Source organism: Bos javanicus, chromosome 27 (assembly GCF_032452875.1).
Source record: "Bos javanicus breed banteng chromosome 27, ARS-OSU_banteng_1.0, whole genome shotgun sequence".
NCBI classification, from domain to species: Eukaryota; Metazoa; Chordata; class Mammalia; order Artiodactyla; family Bovidae; genus Bos; species Bos javanicus.
In genome coordinates, this window is record NC_083894.1 from 37,092,360 (window position 1) to 37,116,697 (window position 24,338).

Sequence of the window (24,338 nt, forward strand, 5' to 3'; positions counted from 1 at the left end):
TTCTTTACTGTCTGAGCCACCAGGAAAACCCATGAATACTGGAGTGGAGTGACATGCCTTCTTCCAGGGGATCTTCCGAATCCAGGGATTGAACCCAGGTCTCCCACACTGCAGGCAGATTCTTTACCCTCTGAGCCACCAGGGAAGCCCCAGTGGTTATATAGATCTGTATGTGATACCGTGACGTAGAGCTACACACACACATTCACTCAGTGTCAGTTCCCTGGTTTTGAGAATGGCACCCCACTCCAGTACTCTTGCCTGGAAAATCCCATGGATGGAGGAGCCTGGTAGGCTGCAGTCCACGGGGTTGCAAAGAGTCGGACACGACTGAGCGACTTCACTTTCACTTTTCACTTTCATGCACTGGAGAAGGAAATGGCAACCCACTCCAGTGTTCTTGCCTGGAGAATCCCAGGGACGGGGGAGCCTGGTGGGCTGCTGTCTATGGGGTCCCACAGAGTCAGACACAACTGAAGTGACTTAGCAGCAGCAGGTGGATCTTGCGTGAGATCTTTCTATAGTGTATTTGCAACTTCTTGCAAATCTTGTAATTGTTTGAAACTTTCCATGGGTCTATAGTTATTTTAAAATTAAAAAGTTTAACAGCAAAAGATCCCTGGAGGTGGAAGCCCAGTTTTGTGGATAGATGTTGGTGAGGGGGGAGTTTGGGGAGAAGAGGCAGAGATGGTAATGATGGAAAAGGAAAGATTGTGAGTGATGTGGACATTTAGGACTATGTTCTAAGTACATGCAAGAAGTGCTTAGCAACATGGATGAGCCTAGATATGCTAATACTAAATGAAATAAGTCAGAGAAAGACAGATACTCTGTATTGTTGTTTATATGTGGAATCTAACAACCAAGTGAACAAATGTATGTAACAAAACAGAAACAGACTGAAAGATACAGAGAACGAACTAGTGATTACCAGAAGGGAGGGATATGATAGGGATAGGGGATTAAAAGGTACAAACTATTATGTATAAAATAAGCTACAAGGAGCTATTGTACAGCACAGGGAATATAGCCATTATTCTGTAATCCCCTTAAATAAAACTTAATCTTTAAAAACTGTGATTCACTATGTTGTCCACTTGTAACTAGTATAATATCGTAAGCCAACTATACTTCAAAAAAAAAGTGCTCATTATGACCATAATTCCACATTTTCTTTCAAAGTAACCACCAAATTCTTATGGGTTGTAAGAACAGAGGATGGCCAAAAAAAGGCAAGACCATTTGTCAATGAAATACAAGCCAAAGGACCGTCAGTCACATGTGCCAGGCAACGCAATTGAAGGTGAGAGAGACTGCCAGGTCCCTCCGAAGAGCTGAAAAAATTCAAAGCAACAAGAGCTGGTGTGACTCATCCATTGGTCATAGGGGATTAGCATTATGATATTGTGCCATTTGGTTGATGGCATTTTTTTCCTTAGTGGTATTGGGTTGGCCAAAAGGTCCGTTCAGTCTTTTTCTGTAAGATGGCTGTAGTAGAGGAGCCTGGTGGGCTGCCGTCTATGGGGTCGTGAAGAGTCGGACGTGACTGAGCGACTTCACTTTCACTTTTCACTTCCATGCACTGGAGAAGGAAATGGCAACCCACTCCAGTGTTCTTGCCTGGAGAATCCCAGGGACGGGGGAGCCTGCTGGGCTGCCGTCTCTGGGGTCGCACAGAGGCGGACACGACTGAAGCGATGCAGCAGCACAGCAGCAGCAGCAGCACTTAGTTGTCTTTAACTTCATTCAAAATAATTTTGTTACGTCATACTGTGACAGCTGTCACATCATCACGCATTAAAAAAAACTTACCACGATTGCTGAATTTTCATGTGGCCATTTAAATATTGAAGATGGAAGAAAAAAGGAACATTTTCAACATATGATGCTTTATTGTTTAAAGGTAAAAATGCATCTGAAACACAAGCAGTTTGTGCAGTGTATAGAGAATGGGCTCTGACTGATCGAACTTGTTAAAAGTGGTTTGTGAAGTTCTGTGCTGGAGGTTTCTCACGGGATGATGCTCCACAGTTGGGTAGACCAGTTGAAATTTATAGCAATCAAATCGAGATATTAATTGAGAACAATCAATATTATACCACACTCGAGACAGGCAGCATGCTCAAAATAGCCAAATCAAGTCCTGATCATCATTCGTACCAGCTTGGTTCTGTTCATCGCTTTGATGTTTGGGTTCCACGTAAGTGAAGCAAGGAGAACCTGCTTGACCATTTTTCCACCTGTGATTCTCTACTTAAAAGTAACAGAAATATTCCATTTTTAAAACAAGTTGTGATGGGCGATGAAAAGTGGATACTGCACAGTAATGTGGATAGAAGGGATCCGGGGTCCCTTCCTCTTCATCTACATCTCTCTGCATCGGTGGCCTCATCAGAGAGGGCTCCCCTGGCCAGCCTCTCTGCCTGGTACCCACTCCCTGCCCCACCTCCCAGGGCTGCCCTGGAGGTCTTTGTCTTCTTTGTTTTATGCTACTTACTACCATCGGATATATTTATTTGTCCCTCCACCCGCCCCCCCGCCCCGCCCCGCCTAAAAATGTCCACAAAGAACGGGATTAACAGATACACAGTACCCTATATAAAATATATAAACAACAACTCCTGTCATATAGCCTCCCCGATGGCTCAGTGGGTAAAGAATCCACCTGCAATGCCAGAGACACAGGAGATGTGGGGTTTAGTCCCTGGGTTAGGAAGATCGCTTGGTGTAGGAAATACCCACTTCAGTATTCTCGCCTAGGAAATTCCATGGACAGAGGAGCTTGGAGGGCCACAGTCCATAGGGTCAAAAAGAGTCAAACACAACTGAGCGACTAAGCACACACACACGGAATTATGTTCAATATCTTGTAATAATCTATAATGGAAAGGAATTTTAAAAGAATGTTTATATAAATGTATAGATTTTTTACAGTATATATTTGATTATATTTTAAAGAATGTATATATATTTAAAAAGTATTTGATTATTTATATTTTCAAAGAATGTATGTATAGATATATTTTTAATATTTATTTATTGGGCTGCATCGTCTTAGTTGCAGCACTCGGGCTTAGTTGCTCTGTGGCATATGGGATCTTAATTCCTGGCCCAGGGATCAAACCAGTGTCCCTGTATTACAAGGCAGATTCTTAACCACTGGACTACCAGGGAAGTCCCCAAATGTGTGTGTGTGTGTGTGTGTGTGTGTGTGTGTATACACATTTTAAAAGAATGTGTGTGTATATATATATATATATTTCATTATATGTATATATACACATGTGTATATAACCAAATCACTTTGCTGGTACCTGAAACTAACAAAATATTGTAAATAAACTTCAATTAAAAAAAAAAAAAAAACTCGGTCTGTCCATTGCCATATACCCAGACTCCAGAGCAGTGCCTGGCCCTTAATAGGTATTCATAGCCTCGAGGTGCCAGGGCCCTCCCTTTTGAGACTCCCTCCATGCCCTATCCCACCCTTCTAGGTCATCACAGAGTGCCAGGCTGGGACACATGGCGTTTAAAAGGGCGTTTAAAACCGGACAAGGTGGAAAAGCCAGTTAGAGGATCAAGACCGCAGGCACTTTCCCAAGAAGGTGGTTGATGGGTGGAGGGGAAGCCGGGAACCAGCACAGACATACAAAACCGCTAAGGAGCGGTGAGTAAGGCAGAACAAAGAAGAAGGAAAACCCACAGCACGGACTAACTTAGAAGCCAGTAAAGACAAACTACAGCAAGAAGACAGTGACCTGGTGGGTCAAATGCTACTGGTTGGTCCAAGAAGATAAGGTTGGTCCCGAGTACTGATTATTTTCCTAGGGTTTTCTGAAACTGATTAAAAAAAAAAATATATATATATCATATATATATGATATATATACACACACACACACACACACACAAACAGTGATCTCACAAGTTCCCAAACTTGTAACTTTCATCATTTAGAGGTGAATACAAGCTTTTTTTCATGAGAAATAACCATCCTTCATAGTAAAATAATAGGAATAAAATCTGGAATAGAGATTGCATAGGAAAAAGGAGAATAGAGACTACCTAAATGTTCTCAAGGGACTTAAGGTGTTGAGAAGCTTAGAATAAAGTTTAAAGGCCAAGGATAAGCTGCTGCTGCTGTTGCTGCTAAGTCGCTTCAGTCGCTCCAACTCTGTGCGACCCCGTAGACGGCAGCCCACTAGGCTCCCCTGTCCCTGGGATTCTCCAGGCAAGAACACTGGAGTGGGTTGCCATTTCCTTCTCCAATGCATGAAAGTGAAAAGTGAAAGTGAAGTTGCTCAGTTGTCTGACTCTTCTCGACCCCATGGACTGCGGCCTACCAGGCTCCCGTCCATAGGATTTCCCAGGCAAGAGTACTGGAGTGAAGGTTACCATTGCCTCTCCTTCATTGATGTTAATTATTTTCTAGTCTCCTTTTATACATTTCTCAGATTTTGCTACAGTGTTGATGTATCATTTTGTTAAGTTTTTAATTTATACAGAGAGCAATTGCCTGGCATTGACCGCTGAGTATGAACCTCAGGAGTTACTCTTGTAAATAAAATATTGCTGATGTCACATTTTCACTTCTCAAGCAGACTTGGCAGTTGCATTGCTCATTAGCTAGGTTAAGGGATTGTCAGTGGTTTTTTTCACTTTGGCCCTTAGCACAAATGTGTTACTTGGTCAGTCCTGTCTGACTCTTTGTGACCCCATGGATGCAGCCCACCAGGCTCCTCTGTCCATAGGACTCTCCGGGCAAGAATACTGGAGTAGGTTACCATTTCCTTCTCCACCTAGCACAAATGGAGGGGAATAAAACAAAATATCCTTGGACACTGGTTGGCATATCTGCTAAACAGTCTGGTGTGGGAGGCTGTCCTGGGATCCGTGGGTTTTGTTCCCGGCTCCCGCAGGAGGCTTACCGGAAGCCCTCTGTAACGCGGGCTCACACAAGCATCGGACAGTAAGTCTGACGCTGGTGTTGCCCCTACTCACACGTAAAGCACGGGATGCATTCGGTAACTCATCATTATACACAGATGGTGTGTATCCTACCCCATCATCTTACATAATCCCATCATCTGAAGTTTTGACTTAAGAATCAAAACCCGACTTCCCCTCCTAGGGGGAGGATTGCAGAGAAAGGTACCGGGAAGACAGGTCCAACGCCTTACGTCAGGAATCCTGGCCTTCTCAGAGAAACCCCACTGGCTTATAATCCCGAGGCACCCAGAACCCCACCTCCACACTGAAGCTCCCCTCGGGCTTCCTCCTCCTGGTCCCGAGCACTCCAGGTTCCTTTTACTGGCTCGCCGTGCAAGCCCCGCCCCTGGCCCCACTCCTAACCACGCCCCCACCCACAGGGCTCGGAGGAAGCCTCTAGTCCCGCCCTGGCACCGCCCCCAGGTCGTGACGTCACTCAGGCGCCGCGCGACGCGCCCCCTGTCAGAGGCGGCCATTGTTCAGCCGGTCGCGGTGGCTTTGCCGCCGCTGGGCTGGTCCTGCCCGCCTCGGCGAGTCCCGGCGTCTCCTCAGAGCTGGGACAGGGGGCTGTCCTGGGCGGTGAGCTCTCCGTGGTCCTCGGGCGCAGGCCGCCATGAGCAAACGGAAGGCGCCGCAGGAGACTCTCAACGGGGGCATCACCGACATGCTCACAGGTTAGTCCGGCGGGCGCCGCCGTCTTTCTCCTTTGCTGCCTTCCCGCCGCCTTCCCTTCCTTCCCTGCCGTCCTGACAGCCCAGGAGGAGTCGGCCGCTCGCAGCGCGGGGTCTTCGGTGCCGGCCTTCGCTCCGCCGCCGGTGTCCGGTTGTCAGCGCTGCTGGGGACCCTCGAGTCGCGCTTGGGCTGCCTTGACCTGGTGTGCCCGCGGGGGATCACTGGTGCTTAAGAGGTTGTTAACGCCTCCTTCCAGGAAACTCGGTTCTTGTTTACTCGTGGCTCTTGTTCACCCGGACCTCTTGTTCCCTTTTCAGAACTCGCAAACTTTGAGAAGAACGTGAACCAGGCTATCCACAAATACAATGCCTACAGGTGGGACGGTGCAAGCGTTGTCTGGTAGCATGCGTTCTGGAATGTGTGGCAGTTGACGGGGCTGAGGGTCCCCGTGGATATTTGAACCATCTGCAGGAGGAGAAAAAAAAAGCAAGAACTGAGGGTATTGACTTTGGTGGCACCTTCCTGCGATATTTCTGGGAGAATTGGCAGAGCTCTTTAGGATCCGTTTTGATTGGTTCCCAGTTCTGATTGAAAATAGGTTAATAGGTACTTTTCCCCATCAACAAATGTAAATTACTGAAAATGCAGTTTGATTTCAAGCCCTAATGAAAGACAGTGAGGCCTGTGTTGTGAAATGGATGTGGACCAAGGGAATGTTTCCATCTGGTTGGTCAGTGGGTGTTCTGTCGCCTTTTGGATCCCATCCTTGTCCATTTCACCAGGGCCCTTATCCCGGCCATTAATGCCCCATCCATCTGCCTCTGCACCCTTAACCGGGAAGCGTGTCCAGTCCCTCAACTCTTAAGAGCAACAAAGCAGTCTTCTTCATTTTCCTCAGCCCTTGAGCCAGCACCTTTCTCCTTTCTCCACTTTACAGTTAACCTTGAAGAATCTGTGTTCCTTGTCTGGTTTTCTGCATCCCCAGCCATTCTTTATCTCATTGCACTGTGATTTCCTTCCTGCCGTTTCTCTGAAAGCCTCTCACCCACATCGCATCTTACTGAACTCTCAGTGACGTTCACCTTGACTTCCACAATGGCACAACTTTCTGTTCTTTCTTACCTTTTAATGCCCTTTGCCCTTTTGTCTCACTTCTGTAGTTGGCAGTCTTAGCGTTCTTGGCTTTGCATACCAGTCTGTAACTCCAGATCTGTGCTCACAGAAGTTTTCTCCAGGTTTTCAAGCCTATGTTACCTTTGTCTCTTTCCTTTCGAAACTAAACTCATCTTCCTTCTTTCCTTCCCACTCAACATAACTAAAAACTGTTTACACTTCCTTTCTTTACCTCTTGTGAATTTCTAGGTAAAGTAATTGTACTGTAGTCCACACATTTGATGATCTGAAAATTAGATATCCAGCCCTATATTCTGTTTAAGTCTTAGCAGGTTCAGAGAGGAGGTGTTTGGTCTTGAAGGAGCCCAAAGTGAAAGATAAGTGAGATAAGTGAGAGAAAGAACAATCTAGAGAAAGGAAACAAAATGAGCCATGGCGTTGAGACATGAGGGGTATTTCATTTTCTAGGGAGTCAGTAATTCAGTTTCTTTACGGGATGTAGTCTGAGTGGGAAATAAGTCTGGAAAAGCAGGTGATGCCTTACACCCCTGAAGGCTCCTCCCCACCCCTCAGTTCCCATACATGTTTCTTTTGATGTGGCCAAAGTATTCTCTGGAAAAATAGTTACCTGATCTTGTCATTCTCCCACATTAAATAATTAAACATTTTCTCTTTCCTTTGATAAAGCCCCAAAGTGTCATGCATACAAAAGGCCTTTCATGATTTAACCCTTCTTCCCTTTCAGGCTTTGTGTCATAGTGCCAATTATGTGGAACTACTTATCTTTGCTGAAACAATTTCATCCACAGATTGCACTCAACCTACCTTTCCAGACTCATTATCAGTAATATGCTAATAGAGAAATCAGAAGAAATCTAGGTCTAAAGGTTACATGTGCTAGAATAGAATGAAAAACGAAGGTCCAAAGACTATCCAGTACTTACGCTTCACACTTAGAAGTGCTGCTCTGTACGGGCATCAGTGCTTATCTATATTTAGCATTGAAATTATAGGTAGACAGGATACCGTCAGTGAGCTCCCAGGGTGGACCCAGTCTGTCACCACATTACTGAACAGGGTACGTGTAGAGATGGCAAGGATCACAAGTCAGTGCTTTAAGTGGAACTGAAACGAGAGCGATGAAAAAACAACTGGTACCTGGACACGGGAATACAGCTTTAAGCCATGAATTTTAAAATAACCCTCCATAAGCCAGTTTAGTATGTATTACTAGTATTCGGTATGTATTAGTATGTAATACGAATATTAGTTTGAATATTACTGGCTGCACACTTTTTATGAAAGATTATTATGAACAGTTTCTAAAAACTAGCTATTTTAAGGGCTTCCCTGGTGGCTCAGCTGGTAAAGACATCACCTGCTATGCGGGAGACCTGGGTTCGATCCCTGGGTTGGGAAAATCCCCTGGAGAAGGGAAAGGCTACCCACTCCAGTTTTCTGGCCTGGAGAATTCCATGGACTGTATAGTCCATGGGGTTGCAAAGAGTGGGACACAATTGAGTGACTTTCATTTCGCTTCACTTCTGGTGGCTCAGACGGTAAAGAATCTGCCTGCAATGTGGGATACCGGGGTTCGATACCTGGGTTGAGAAGATCCCCTGGAACAGGGCATGGCAACCCACTCTAGTATTCTTGCCTGGAGAATCCCCATGGACAGAGGAGCCTGGCGGACTGCAGTCCATGGGGTCACAAAGAGTTGGACACAACTGAGTGACTTAGCACATGGCGTATAAATGTATATATGTATGTATAGAGTCAGACACGACTGAGCAACTAAGCACAGGACAGCACAGCTATTTTTTTAAAAAGGCTCAATGATATTTTCCATTTAATCCCCAAAAGGAAAGCCTACTGGTTTCCTAAATCACCCTAGTTTTACATATACGATTAAATTTGTGTTATTCTCAAATGCGAGGATCTTCAGGATACTTCTAAAAGTTAGAGATGTGGATGATCTGTCAGCTCATTGAGTTTTTTAAGTTTTGCACAGATGTGGGAAATTAGTTATCTTGGTGAAAGTTTAAGCTGCTTATTTGCTTGTATGTGTAAGAAAAATTAACTGCCTCACTGGATTTCTAATTGGTTTTCCTTTTTTTTTTTCCCCTTGTAGAAAAGCAGCATCTGTGATAGCAAAGTACCCACACAAAATAAAGAGTGGAGCGGAAGCTAAGAAACTGGTAAGTTTAGTGAGCAAGTTGATCGAAGAGTTCACACATGTACCAGTTTGGTGGTTTCCCACAAAATGAAATTTGCCTCTGAAACTGCCCTTGACCCAAACAGGCAAATTACAGTGCTTTCTTGGAATAATATTAATGCTATCTCAAGCATACTTTTCCAAGCTCCGGGTATGTTTATTGGAGGAGGGTGTGGGTTAAAAAGTTTCTTTAATATATGTAATTACAATTTTCTTTTACTTTGCCATGTATATGTGTGTTCATTTTCACATTGATTTTCAGCTTGAGAGTTAGTCCTTAAGAAGAGTGTGGTGACAGATTGGTACTAGCACATCTGCTCATTCGCTATTCCTTCTGATGCCCACGTATAGGGATTTCTGTGAGTTAGAGTTACTGTTCCCAAGGAGATCTTACTTACTACTAATAAGCTCATGATTAAGCCCCTTTGCATAGTATGGCATTTAGCCCAGTTCTCTGTAATTTCCATGAAACCTTGTAAGCTGGTAGTGTCACAGTTTCTAGAGGTTTACCTGCATCTCTTGGTAATTTGCATTAACATCGCTAACAATATCTTAGGGAAGTCTTATAAAAGATTGTAAATCTTATAAAAGATTGTAAATTCCTCAGGATTAAGGACCATATCTTATGCATTTGTTGTTAAAAATGCCAAACTGACATGACTTTTTGAGAAGTCAAGGTTCTGATAGTTGCCACCTTCTTTTATTCTTTACCTGCCTGTGTAGGTCTCACGAAAGCCCTCTGGAATTTAGGTATTAGTATCTGACTGTCCTTGATTTTCTCATGAGAGCCTGTAGCGTGTGACCGATAACTGCTCTTTTATTTTCACTTGTCAGAGTTATAACCTTAGCATCAATCTTACCCGTCTTATGACTGACAGATCCGCAGTGATTACGTGTCACGTGTCCACCTTTTGTTTATTACTCACAAGTTGTGCTCGGGGTTTTTAAATCCCTGTGCCATTAACAGTTCTCAACTTCAGTAAACCAGACAGACTAGCCTAACACGTTTTAAATACCTTGGACTTTAATTCCGAGTTTCTCTCTTGGACTGACCCAGTTTTACCACTTGTGCTTCCCTTCTATCACCTTGAATTTCTTTCTTTATGGTAATTGCAGATAGCCTGCTCATTTGTTAGAGGCAAACTTTTCACAAGTTCTGATACATCTCATCCCAAATCTGAGCTCATGATATATCTCTAACAAAAATGTAGAAATACCCAAAATTCCTTTTGCATAAGACTGGATTTTCACTGTTAATTTAAAAAGCACAGACCTACTCTCTGGCACATGTGAGTGCTTCTCAGTAACCTAGAAACCTGAAATTTCCAGAATGAGAGTTTTGCCTTTTGTTCCTTAATGTTTGGTTTAGAAAGTAACTTAGGCCAAAATTGCTTCAGATCTATGTGTATCTTTTGCTTTAGGAGATGAGAAACGCTAGCAGTTTCCCCTTTTTGTTCTACTTCTTTTATTTACTCCTACCTATGTTTGCTATTTTCAGAGCTTGACTATGCGTTCAGTGGTCTTTGGACATTTATTTAAACGTTAAATCAATTAAGAATATAGAAGGGTGAACTTCAGGCTAAGAGACAGTAGGAAATAACTGGCACATGTTATAATTGTTGAACACAACTAAAAAGGACCAATAAACATGAAGAAAAGTTCAACTTCACTAGTACATCAAAGTTGCAAATTCAATTATATAGTGCCCACCAAATTATCAAATACAGTGTGGACAAATGTGGGGAGAAAGATACTCATTTATTGCTGATTGAAGTGTTGGTTATTTATAGCTTTTCTGAAGGATGTTGAGGCAGAATGTTGGCAAAATGTGTGTGTGTGTGTGTGTGTGTGTGTGTTTTGTCCCAGCAGTTCCACTTTGAGCAGTTCATCCTGAGGAAACCAGTAGAGAGAGATTTATACAAGGATTCACTAGCTCATACATTTTGAGCATCTGTATGCCAGGTATTCATCCGGGTGCTAGAGATAAAGCAGTGAAAAGATAGAATTTCTGCTGTCTTAGAGCTTATATTCTAGAGCAGTGCTGTGCAGTATATATTTACTGAACGTGAGTCACATTGAGCTAATGAGCTCTCATTGCTGTTGAGTCGCTAAAGTCGTGTCCAACTCTTTGTGACCCCATGGACTGTAGCCCACCAGGCTCCTTTCTCCATGGAATTTTCCAGGCGAGAATACTGGAGTAGGTTGCCATTTCCTTCTCTAGTGGATCTTCCCAACCCAGGAATTGAACTTGCAACTCCTGCATTGGCAGGCAGATTCTTTACCACTGTGCCACCAGGGAAGCCCAGTGAGCTCTTAAAATGTGGCTAATGTGACTGAGGAATTTATGATTTTGATTAATGTAAACTTAAGTAGTCACATGGAGCTGGTCACTGTCACATTGGCCTGTGCAGTTCACTGCATTGGTTCTCAAAGTGTGGTACCCAGACCAGCAGCCTCTGCATTGCCTGGGAACTTGTTAGAAATGCAGTCTGTTGCATTAGAAACTCTAGGGCAGGACATGGCATGCTGTGTTTTAACACGTTCCCCAGGTGGTGCTGGGGTATGCAGAAGCTTGAGAAAGCTTCCTCTGTTCCAAAGGAAGTCCACAACAGCATTGTTATAATATCAGAAATTGGAACCATCCAAATGTTCTCCTATAGGGCATTTTTAAGTAAAGTATCATACGTTCGTAGAGTGAAACACTACGAAGTCATTAAAGTGGTTGTAGTTATATTTATTTATTGGTACATGAATTTGTTCATGATGTAGTTTTAAGTCAAAGCACTTTACAAAGCAGTATGATTCTATTTTTGTAAGAAAAAAGTAGGTATATATACACACATATATATATACACTTGTAAATATACATACACAGGTAACTTTGCGTGTCTATATATGTGTATGTGTATATACTGACTGCAAAAAAGTCAGTATATAGCAGATGTTAAGTGGCAAGATTATAGTTTATTTTAATTTTCAGAGTGATGAAATTAACAAATGACGCTAATATTTTTCTTTATTCAGCTCTGTAGTTTCTAATTTTTCTATGACAAAAGTTAATTTTTTAAAAAGAAAGTCATTTAAAATTGTCTTAATAGGGCTTTTCATTTGGCAGTCATTTAAGCATTTTGTCTTTGGGAGAATATATATATTTTTTTACTGGTGCTCAATTACCTGTGTCCTTTGGAAAATGATCATGTAATGGTCATTGGTTTTTCATTTCTCATTTTTTACTTTATCTTCTAGGGATTTGGTAAGCATTATATTTATGTGACTTTTGTATTTTTTATTTTCTATGTAGCCTGGAGTAGGAACAAAAATTGCTGAAAAAATTGATGAGTTTTTAGCTACTGGAAAATTGCGTAAACTGGAAAAGGTAAAATTTTTACTCATTTGTTTATTTGATAATTATGACAGCTATCATGTAGCACCATTGCAGAGTAGGTGATATCATCCCCCTCCATGAGACTCCGTAGGTTAAGGAAGGAGCAGTTTATGGCTCTCTAAGTGTCCTGTATTTTAACTTTTAAATATTGCTCCTCTAAAATGTTCACTTATTTTATGTGACATTTAAGAGACTGTTACCCTCTGTAAAAGGATTATTTCTTTATTTTCATTACCAGTTAGAAGGGAGATTATAAACTTAAACTAAGCGATTGTTATCTTTTAGAGTTTTTAATCCTTAAATCCTCCCAAGCATTTTTTATGGTTTTATTTTATTCTGATGATAGTAATTGTATCACTTCTGGACTTTTATGAATAAGCCTTTAAAAAATATTGGATGAATGAGAAATGAGCCATCTTCGTCTGCTTCCTTACTCACTTGTAACCACTGAGGTTGTACATGAATACTTCTGCACGGGTTATCCAGGCAAATGTAATGGCCCTTAATAAGTCTCTAAGCAGACTAGTGTATTTCTAGTAAGATCGTTTGAGTCTTCAAAGCATTCCTAAATCATTGTTAGACTTTTTTTTTCCCTTAAAGATTCGGCAGGATGATACGAGTTCATCCATCAATTTCCTGACTCGAGTTAGTGGCATTGGGTAAGAATTCTTTTTTAAGCAGATACAGTCATAGGGTTGGTTTAATTTTTTGTGTGTCAGCTGAACTAAAGAAGTTGCTGTTTCCCTTTAAAACCTGTGCCTCGCCACCTCTGTGCCTCTGCCCACGTACTTCGCTCTTCCATACTTTACATGTTTGAAACTGGTTCTTCAGTTGCTGCCTTGACTCTAGGAGTGCCATTCAAGACCTGTCAGCTCCCTGATGAATCCAGTTTGAGTCCCCAGCCAGAAATACTCTTTCCTTCCTCTGAGCTCCGTTAGCACTTGTTCTGTGGGCATATTATCACTCCCTCCAAATTATGTCTCTTCTGCCTCTCTGGTTATATTTATCTTAAACATTTAAAATGCCTTTTTTTTTTTTTTCCTGTAGCACAGTGCATATGAGTTTCAAACAAGCAGTCAAGTATTTCTTAATGGAGGCACCTTTATCTTAAATTTGATACTCAATAGAGTAAAGATTGACACCAAAATGTTAACACTTTACTTAATTATTGTCATGATGGATTGAGGCATAGGTATATGATGATTGTTTCTTAATGGCAGCATTTTCCATAAAAGTTCATTTAAAATATATTAAATTCCTAAACCTAGTATATAGAAAAGGAGCATAACTCTTTGGGGCCCCAAAACAATTAACAGTATAAAATGTTAGCATTTGTTTTACAGAGTGTCTGTTACATTGTTCTTTTTCCAGGCAAGAAAGCTGAGTACAGAAACTGAGGTAGCTGTGGCAGGGTCAGAATCAGGGCCCAGGTCTCCGAGCTTTCAATTCAGATTTATTATTTCTGTGCCGTGTTGCCTTCCTGATATGAATATCAGGTTCTGTACCACACAGTTTCTGTACCAAGGCTCTTTGTCATTAAAATCTCAGTTTATTTATCATCTGAGAGGCCTTCCCTCATCACCCAATCTAAAGAAGACCAGCTATTCTGTCATAGTACCCTGTTCTAATTCATCTACCTGGTATTTTCTTTGTTTATATATCTCTTTATTGTCTCTGTCTACCTACTGGAGTGTCAATAGGTAAGAGCAGGGCCCTTACTTGTCTTATTCCTGCAGTAGTTTCAGCACCTAGAGGAGTATCTGACCCATAATAAGCCCTTATTAAATCTCATTTGCAAGAATGAATAGTTTTCAAGGGCCTGTATGTCTGGTTTATGAGTAAAGTAGATAGGTGTCATGACACCTAGCTGCTTGGATGTCTTTTTCATGTCTAAGTTCATGACTATCTTCCTAGATTAAGGCTTCAAGGATTTGAACATTACCAAAGTAACCACTTTGGGCTTTTGGGCTTCCCTGGTAGCTCAGCTGGTAAAGAATCTGCCTGCAGTGCAGGAGACTCCAATTCAATTCCTGGTTTGGGAAGATCCCCTGGAGAAGGATAGGCTACCCACTCCAGTATTCTTGGGCTTCCCTGGTGGCTCAGCTGGTAAAAAATCTGCCTGCAATGTGGGAGACCTGGGTTTGATCCCTGGGTTGGGAAGATCCCCTGGAGAAGGGAATGGCTACCCACTCCAGTATTCTGACCTGGAGGATTCCACAGACTGTATAGTCTATGGGGTCGCCAAGAGTCGGACACGACTGAGCGACTTTCACAAAGTAACCACACAATAGTTAGCAGGTCTTTTTTAGCTCACCAGTAACTTTTATGTTTGACAAGAGACGATATCACTGGTTATTTGTTATAAGGATCCTGAGTTTCACTTGATATTGAGATGATGTTTTTCTTTCTTTGTAGTCCATCTGCTGCAAGGAAGTTTGTAGATGAAGGAATTAAGACATTAGAAGGTGAGTCTGTACAGTTGGTCTCTACTTTCAGGTCAGATATGGTCCTGAAGGACCAGTGATGCTCTAACAAACTGAAACTTGGAAAAAAAAAAACCTTTCTCAATTAGTAGATACAAATGATGTGCATGCTCAATCCTCAGTCCTGTCTGACTCTGCAACCTCATGAACTGCAGCCTGCCAGGTTCCTCTGTCCATGGAATTTTCCAGGCAAGAATACTGGAGTAGGTTGTCATTTCCTACTGCAGGGAGATATGAATGATAAGATTTTCTTTTTAACTATACAGTAGAGAATAGATGTAAAATGTAGTTTGTATTCCCATTTTAACTGTGTTTTGTTCTATAATTCAGAAGAAAATCAAGAAGAGCAAGGGGTGGCGTCTTGATTTAAAGATACTAACTTCACTTGCAGATTTTTAGATGATTTAAATTGCTTTTTTTTAAAATAAAATTTTAGACCATGGAAATCCTGTACATTCAGCCTAAAAACCAAGTCATGTATATTGAGAAAAATTCTGTTAAGAGGCTTGTAATTCTTATTGAAGGAATTTTTGCTTTCAAAGAAGTGATAAAAATAGAAGTCAAGTAATTGTAAAACATTTTCCTTAAACCTAATATAGCAATCTTTTAAGCATAATCTATCTCTTCATGCTTTCAAGGGTATGTACTATATTGATTCATTACAGTCCATCTCTGGCATTTGGGGATAAATATTTGTGGGCTCAACTATTTATAAGCAACCCTAATGATTAGGTGGACAGAGATTTTGGAGACTGACCTGGGATTGCATCCAGTTTCCACCAGTTTCTTAGAATAGATGACTGTGATGCTCCAGGTTCTCAGCTACAAGATAGTTTTGTAGTATCTCATGTGATTTAATGCAGTAATGTCTATAAAAACTTAGTAAAGTGCTTGATCCCTAAAAATAATAACTGACTCTCAAAAGGTATGACTAATCAGTCATACTATTAAGTTGAGAATTTGTGTGAATCTCACAGCTAAGAGTGAACTTGTTCTATATCTGCATCTCATGGAGGGTTAGTGCTTTTCTGCGTGTGGCATATATCATTTATCTGAGTAAAATATTGGTTAAGGAGGCCAAGAGTTTGTTCCTCAGAGGTATTCAGTTGCATCACTTGGGAGTGTCAAGGATCTATAGTGATGGTTTTAGATTACTTCACTGTTCACAGATACATAATGTAATAGCTGTTGGATCTCTCTATATAACAAACTCTATTTCTGTTGCATTTTCAATCATATACTTGGATTTTGTGTGCACAAAGCTATGATAAATATTCCATGCTCAATGTGTCATAAAGGTGCTTATCTTCCTCCATTTTATATCTCCAGAGAGAATTTGTGAACATCAGGTGACCATTTTGTTGTTGTTGTTCAGTTGGTAAAGCTGTGTTGGACTCTGTGACCTCATGTGTTGTAGCCCCCTGGGCTCCTCTGTCCTTGGGATTTTCCAGGCGAGAATACTGAAGTGGGTAACCGTTTTCTTCTCCAGGGGATCTTCCTGACTCAAGGGTTGAACCTGTGTTTCCTGCATTGGCGATCAGATTCTTTACCACTGAGCCCCTAGGAAAGCCCAGGGGCAACCATAGGCATTGCTTCTGAATCATACTTATCCTCTCATTTCTTTAATAAGGCTCCTGCCTGTGCTCATACCCATGAAGGGACCATCCAGATGGATCTGAGTCACTTTCAGTTTAAGACATGACAGTTTTTCTGATTAAAAAATGACAGTGATACCACTCCTTTCAACAGAATTTTTAGCACAGTGGCTGCACAAATCAGTACACAAAGAGTATTAATTCACTGAAAGAGTGAATGAACAAATGAACAGTATGAATGAACTTCTGTGGCTGCTGTTAATTATAAATTAAGCAATATAAGTCCTTAGAAGGGTGGTGGCCACCACTGGTGGCTCAGTGGTAAAGATCCCACCTGCCAGTGCAGGAGACATGGGTTCAACTCCTGGTCCAGGAAGATTTCCTGGAGGAAGAAATGGCAACCCACTCCAGTATTCTTGCCAGGAATACCCCATGAACAAAGGAGCCTTTCAAGCTATACTCCATGGGGTTGAAAAGAGTTGGACCCAACTTAGCGACTGGACAACAATAGAAGGTCCTTACAAGGCTGCTTTTTGCTGTACTCAGTGAAAGTTTGTGTAATCTTGATATGTTTTATGTACTGTTTTATATAACTATAACTGAAATTCTGACTCAGTAAATAAAAATGATTATGAAATCAACTGTCAGGTTTTACTACATTGACTTGAAGTCACCTTTATCGAGTCTTTAGTATCTGAAAGTTGTTTTCATTGTCTTTTCAAAGTCATTCCAGTGTTTCTCTAGGTAGCCCTTTGAAGAAAGGATCACTGAATTTAGCATTTTTCCCCAAAAAATTGGAAAATGTTTTTTTTCCCAGAAATTAGCACCTTAACTTTATTTATCTTCTATACAGATCTCAGAAAAAATGAAGATAAATTGAACCATCATCAACGAATTGGGCTAAAGTAAGATAGCAAATTTTCTTTCGACACTTGAAGTGTAAAAGTAAAAAAATTTATAGCCATTCTTCTGTACTCCTTAAGTCTTCAGACTTAGCTAAACACAAATCATTTTACTGTTCAGAAACATTAAGGTTGTTGCATACTCCTGTAGAAGGTATCCTTGTATTCACACGTGGTGTGTGTGTGTGTGTGTGTGTGTGTGTGTGGTTCCCTCATTCCCTTGACTTTGGCTGAGAACTTCCTCTTAAAATACACAGAATGGAGGGTGTCAGTCAGTCAGGGTGTTTATTTCTTGCATACATTGTTGAAAGTACTGCACTCTGCGTGAAGTTAGGGTACAGACAGGTTCAGTGTAGCTCTCAAGAATTTTAGTCTGCCTGAGAAGATGGGCCATGACTGTGAAACACTTTAAGTTTTTAAAAAAGGAATAGGAAAAAAAAACCCAAACACCTAAATAACAGAATGGGAATAACTAGTAGACATGTCATCTGTCAGCATGGGTAATTTCTTTGTCAGGTGTGAAATACAGAACCCCCTCCTTTCTAACTATTTATAGCATGTAGTACATTAGCCATATCTACCCTAAGCTTGTATCTGCTCTGATCTTGTCTTGTTGGCCATTCAGTCCTAATAACTTTCTGAACTTGCCTGATGATGGCTTAGCACAATATTTGAAAATTTATCCTGACCTTCCAAAACTTCAAATCAGTGAGACATCAGGATGATGCGGTTCCCATTCTCCTTGCACGTACATAGTAAATGGACACCTTCTGAAGAACTTGCTTGTTGTGAGAATTGGTTTTGAACAGTTTATTTATCATTCTTGGATGTTACTTAATACTAAGATAATGCTCAGTGGTAAAGAATCTGCCTGCCAGTGCAGAAGATGTGGATTTGATCCCTGGTCTGGAAAGGTCTCCTGGAGAAGGAGTTGGTAACCCACTCAGTTGGATTGCCAACTCAGTCAGTTATTTTTGCCTGGAAAATCCCATGGACAGACGAGCCTGGGGTCCATGGGGTTGCAAAGAGTCGGACACAGCTTAGTGACTGAACAACAACAATGTTTTAATAACGTTATTGAAATATCATTTCATATACCATATACTTTACCCACATAAAGGTATACAAGTCAGTGAGTTTTTTAAGTATATTCCCAGAGTTGTACAACCATCACTATAGTCAATCCCCAGAAGAGCCCAAACCATTAGTGGTCACTCTCCATTTCTCTCTAGCTGCCCTTCCTTCCCCCAGCCCCTGGCAACCACTGTTCTATTTTCTGTGTCTATAGATTTGGCTATTCTGGATATTTCATGTAAATGAAATAATATAATATTTGGCCTTTTGTGACTAACTTTCACTTAGCATAATGTCTCAGTTCATCCATATTGTAGGATCATATTTTAAAATATTTATACAAGTATTTTGGATTTAAAAGCAGTAAATTGCAATCCCTGAATTTGCCGGTAGGGAGCAGTCTAACTTGAATCCATACTAACTTAAATATATGTATTTACTCTTGAAATGTGAAGTTTATTTAAAATGAATTTGAATGGAATATCTGCAATATCAGTTAGTGTGACACTTAAGGATTTTGATCCAAGTTAAGGAGTAAACCTTTCCTCACACTGCCTCTCCCCACCCCCCACAATTTTACTGTTAATGAATTTTCATCTTGATTTTTTAAATATTTGCTTGTATAAAGATGCTCGATAAAGTAAACAGTTTAATGTTAAGATTTAAATTTTACAAAAAAATCTTTTGTCTACTTATTCTGTCTTTAAAGATATTTTGAGGACTTTGAGAAAAGAATTCCTCGTGAAGAAATGTTACAAATGCAAGTAAGAGTGCCCTGAATTATATTTTTTAATTAGAATTTAGAATTTCACTTGGTGAAAAGCCATTTTTAGAATACTAACTTAATTTTTCTTCTATTAGGATATTGTACTAAGTGAAGTTAAAAAAGTGGATTCTGAATACATTGCTACAGTCTGTGGCAGTTTCAGAAGAGGTAACATACTTCCTAATCTTAGGTTATTCATGCCTTGATGTTAAAATTGGCTAATGTATACAAAAAACATGGATTAAAAAGATGTAACTTGTTTTACTTCATAGATTTGCTAAGACCTCATAGTATTAGCTAAGTTTATTTGTGTATAAATGGGAATATATGAGTAAATGAGAGGAAGTTCATGCTGATTTTATGATAGGGTGGGTTTTTTCCTGCTGTTTTGGTTTCTGGGCCGCGTTGGGTCTTCATGGCTGCACGTGGCCTTCGATAGTTGCAGCGAGTGGCAGCCCCTCCCGGTGGCAAGCAGGCTTCTTGTCGCGGTGGTTTCTCTTGTCCCAGCGCACGGGTTCTAGGCGTGCAGACTCAGTGGTTGTAGCACACGGCTAAGTTGTTCCATGACCTGTGGGATCTTCCCAGACAGGGATCAAACCCATGTCCCTTGCATTGGCAGGCGAACTCTTAACCACTGGACCACTGGGGAAGTCCAGCATGGGCTTTTTTGATGACCAATTTTAATAAAATTTATAACATAATTTTATTATAATATTATAAAGAACCTGCCTGCCAGTGCAAGAGACATAAGAAACATGGTTTTGATCCCTGGGTCAGGAAGATCCCCTGGAGGAGGGCATGGCAATCCACTCCAGTATTCGTGCCTGGAGAATCCCATGGACAGAGAAGGGCAGGCTACATACAGTCCATAGGGTCACAAGGAGTCAGACACAACTGAAGTGACTTTGCACTCACATAACATAATTTTAGGTGTATTAAGTACTAGTAGTTGTTGTCTGGCCAGATGCTAGTGAAGCTTTGGGTAGGTTTTTGCTTCTTGTTTTACTTCAGTTTTCAAAGTTTTCTATAATGAATCAAAGTTTAATGTCTCAGGAACACCAGTTTAAAACCAGTTCTCAAAACAACCAGGTTCTTTAGATCTTGATTTACTATGTGAATATGAGCAAAGTAAGAACCACTCAATCCAAAATTTTGGAAGAGTAACCTGAAATTTAAAATTGTTATTTTTGATCAGTTGTGTCTAACTCATTGTGACCCCATGGACTGCAGCACATCAGGCTTCCCTGTCCTTCACCATCTCCTGGAGCTTGTTCAAACTCACATCCTTTGAATTCGGTGATACCATCCAACTATCTCATTCTCTGTCATCCCCTTCTCCTCCTGCCTTCAATCTTTCCCAGCATCAGGATCTTTTCTAATGAGTCCGCTCTTTGCATCAGGTGGCCAAAGTATTGGAGCTTCAGCATCAGTCTTTCCAATGAATATTCAGGACTAATTTCCTTTAGGATTGACTGGTTTGATCTCCTTGCAGTCCAAGGGACCCTCAAGAGTCTTTCGGACACCATGTTTCAAAAGCATCAATTCTTTGGTGCTCAGCCTTCTTTATGATCCAACCTAGTTTACCCCTATTATCTTACAAAGTTGAAATTGAAAAACTTTATATAAACTTTGGAATAGATGTCTGACTAAATCCATGGCCACCTCTAGAGTTTTGGTTAGGAAGTGGTAATAGACTGTCAGGAATTCTCTGGGCAGCTGCTCAGATAGTCTAGTATTCTTATCTATGATGCCGTAATAGTAATGGTTACCAGTATTCTTTAAATGAATGCATTCGTAAGAATTGAAGTGAATTTTCTGATTAATACAGAGTTATATTGTTTGTTTGAGAGTCTTAGAAATTTATTTGTATTTTTAAAGCTATATTTATTGTTATCATTATTGAGTAATTTCTTAGCTGCATTTTTAATAACATAACTAATTGTATACAATGCATATCTAATGTCATTTACTGTTGTTATCTGAGATTCTGGTGTTTACATCAATAAACCTGAATACTTGGACAGAAAGTTGAAGTTTTTTAACTAATTCTGAATGTGAAACACAGTGAAATAGAAAGTTAGGCAGTAAGAATGTCTATGTGTCGTCACCTCAGTTCAATATCTGCCTCACTGATACGTTTACGAGGGGAGCTCCATGCATGTTTTTTGCTGTTACAGGTGCAGAGTCCAGTGGTGACATGGATGTCCTTCTCACCCATCCAAGCTTTACCTCTGAGTCAGCCAAACAGGTACCTCTGAACTTATAGGCAAAGGTGATCAGTCTTACACAGCAATGAATATCATTTTCTAAGAGACAGTTGGGTATTTTCAGAACGAGTTTTTGTTTTAATCTTTCTGAAAGTCAGTTGAATCATTTTGTACTGATTGAATTCTGTGAAAGGCAAAAAGTAAATTGTTGAAAGGAATGCATGTTGTTTTTCCACAGAGAACTGACAGAACAGCCTGAGATTTGAAAGAGATGAGATTTAGTAAGATACTGCCAGAATCATTTATTGCCTAGCATAGATACTTTAGAAATATCCAGTATAATGTTCAGGCTTTAACATAGAAATATTTTGCTATTAAAAATATTGTATTAAGAAACTTTACCTCTATTAGAAGACCCATGAAGGCAAATGTTTTTTATTTTGAAATATATACCTTTTAAATGGAGAAGGCAATGGCACCCCACTCCAGTACTCTTGCCTGGAAAATCCCATGGGCAGAGGAGCCTGGTGGGCTGCAGTCCTTGGGGTCGCTAAGAGTCGGACACGACTGAGCGACTTCACTTTCTCTTTTCACTTTCATGCATTGGAGAAGGAAATGGCAAACCACTCCAGTGTTCTTGCCTGGAGAATCCCAGGGACGGGGAGGCCTGATGGGCTGCCGTCTATGGGGTCACACAGAGTCGGACACGACTGCAGTGGCTTAGCATAGCATAGCATAGCATACCTTTTAAAGATAAGCAGGTAATTTTTTTTATGAAACAGGTAAAGACAAATGATGTCTGTTTGGAGGTGTCATGGTATTCATGAAAAGCAGTGGTTTCATTTGATAAGGTGAATTTTCTGTTAGAAGAAAAATTAGAGCATAGGAAAACTAGGCATTTATGCAGAGAGCATCAGAAAACTCATGTTAAAAATGCTTTCTTGCTCTAACAGAGTAATTGCTTTTTTTTTTTCTTACCCCTGATTATGATTCTATAGCCCAAACTGTTACATCGTGTTGTGGAGCAGTTACAAAAGGTCCGTTTCATTACAGACACTCTGTCAAAGGGTGAAACAAAGTTCATGGTGAGTACTTGCTTGACTTAACACATTTGAAAAACAAGTGTGGTGACCTCGAGGTAGCTTAGTGTCCATCAGTAAATAGGACATTCTGGACCTTGGAGGGGATATATTCTCTAATCTGAGAATATTTTAGTAAAGAGTTTGTTCAGAATTCCCCACTTGTAAATAATCTGTGCCATTGGAATAGGTGGTGGTGGTTTTTGTTCAGTCACTAAGTTGTGACTCTCTGAAGCCCTGTGGTCTGCAGCACACCAGGCTTCCCTGTCCTTCGGTATCTCCCGTATTTTGCTCAAAATCATGTCCATTGAGTCACTGATACCATCCAACCATCTCATCCTCTGTCACCCTCTTCTCCTCCTGCCTTCAATCTTTCCCAGCATCAGGGTGTTTTCTAGTGAGTCGGCTCTTCGCATCAGGTGGCCAAAGCATTGGAACTTCAGCTTCAACATAAGTCCTTTCAAAGAGTATTCAGGGTTGATTTCCTTTAGGATTGACTGGTTGAATCTCCTTGCTGTCCAGGGGATTTTCAAGAGTCTTCTCCAGCACCACAGTTAGAAAGCATCAGTTCTTCAGTGCTCAGCCTTCTTTATGGTCCAATTCTCAAATCCGTACATGGCTACTGGAAAAAACCATAACTTTAACTATACGGACCTTTGTCAGCAAAGTAATGTCTTAGCTTTTAATATAGTATCTAGGTTTGTCATAGCTTTTTCTTCCAAGGAGCAAGCATCTTTTAATTTCATGGCTGCAGTCACCATCCACAGTGATTTTGGAGCCCAAGAAAATAGTATCTGCCACTGTTTCCACTTTTTTCTCATCTATTTGCCATGAAGTGATGGGACCAGATGCCATGATCTTAGTTTTTTGAATATTGATTCTTAAGCCAGCTTTTTCACTCTCTTCTTTTACCCTCATCAAGATAATGGGATAGGTAATTAGGCATAATCTGCTCTTTTTAAAATATCCATAATGACTTTGACACATTATATTTTTTTCCCTAAAATAGCAAATACTCTTTGACTCAGAATGTATTAATAAGTGAGATTAGAATTGTCTGAAGAGTATTATCTGTGACAGCACGAAAGAAAGAAGGCATCAGAGTCAGTGATGGAACGTCCAGGGGAAGAGCCATGCAGTGTGAGATGGTAGGTAAGGGAGCAGCACCTGCAGAGCATCACTGAGAAACCCGCTGCTACGGACCATTGAAGTCCTGTGGTCTTCCTGGGGAATTAAGACTCAAGGACTCAAGACAAATGGCCAGTGGATCAAAAACAGATTAATAAATGGTCCTGTGTAGAAACTGGAGGCAGGGAGAAATCCTAGGGCTAAGGCAACAAACCGCCTTCGTCTGCTGCTCCCTTAAATATAGCATGCGGACCCTGTCTTCTCCATGCTCCCTTTTTTGTGAGCTGTGCAACTGAAAGGAAAGAGCCTGTACTTCTGGAGTGTGGATTAGGCTAAAATTAGCAAGAGTCTCAGCATGTAGATTTGACAGCTTAGCTGAAAGTAGAAGATGGTTGAGACAGAAAATTGAAATGCCACGGCATTTAGAAACTAGGCCGAGGTTGCCAGGGCCTGGGCAGGGTGGCAGGGAGGTGGGAGGGAGTGCCCAGTGGGGACAGCGTCAGCTGCAGGTGATGATACAGTTCTGCAGATGAGTGGTGGTGATGGCTACACTGTGTGAGTTGCTCTGTGCTGTTGAACTACATGCTTAAAAATGGTCCATCTTGTGTAATTTAATCACATGTGCAGAAAACGTCATTAAGTTCAGCATGGTGATTTTAATGGGCTGTGAGAGTATATTGTCTAAGTTGGCCACACTTTATCAATATTTTCAAAAGAACTTTGGGAAAGG

The 24,338-nt window shown here is 40.9% G+C and overlaps 1 protein-coding gene and 1 long non-coding RNA gene across 3 annotated transcripts in view; one reads left to right on the plus strand and one right to left on the minus strand.

Moving 5' to 3' along the window:
* On the minus strand, positions 1 to 5,463 carry LOC133240057 (uncharacterized). Its single transcript, XR_009734085.1, has 2 exons — positions 5,248 to 5,463; positions 1 to 2,250 (listed from the first exon to the last, which is right to left on the minus strand). It is a non-coding gene; the product is annotated as an uncharacterized LOC133240057 (long non-coding RNA).
* The window catches only part of POLB (DNA polymerase beta), a 24,887-nt gene continuing 5,976 nt past the window's right edge, over positions 5,428 to 24,338 (plus strand). Inside the window, exons 1-11 of one of the 2 annotated variants that reach the window (XM_061404600.1) lie at positions 5,428 to 5,663; positions 5,979 to 6,036; positions 8,906 to 8,972; positions 12,291 to 12,365; positions 12,975 to 13,033; positions 14,790 to 14,839; positions 17,306 to 17,357; positions 19,138 to 19,192; positions 19,290 to 19,362; positions 21,372 to 21,442; positions 22,400 to 22,486. In XM_061404600.1, the coding sequence (XP_061260584.1) occupies positions 5,603 to 5,663; positions 5,979 to 6,036; positions 8,906 to 8,972; positions 12,291 to 12,365; positions 12,975 to 13,033; positions 14,790 to 14,839; positions 17,306 to 17,357; positions 19,138 to 19,192; positions 19,290 to 19,362; positions 21,372 to 21,442; positions 22,400 to 22,486 (708 nt within the window). In that variant the 5' untranslated portion in view covers positions 5,428 to 5,602. The remainder of the gene's footprint in view (positions 5,664 to 5,978; positions 6,037 to 8,905; positions 8,973 to 12,290; positions 12,366 to 12,974; positions 13,034 to 14,789; positions 14,840 to 17,305; positions 17,358 to 19,137; positions 19,193 to 19,289; positions 19,363 to 21,371; positions 21,443 to 22,399; positions 22,487 to 24,338) is intronic. The other variant, XM_061404601.1, reaches the window with a different exon arrangement.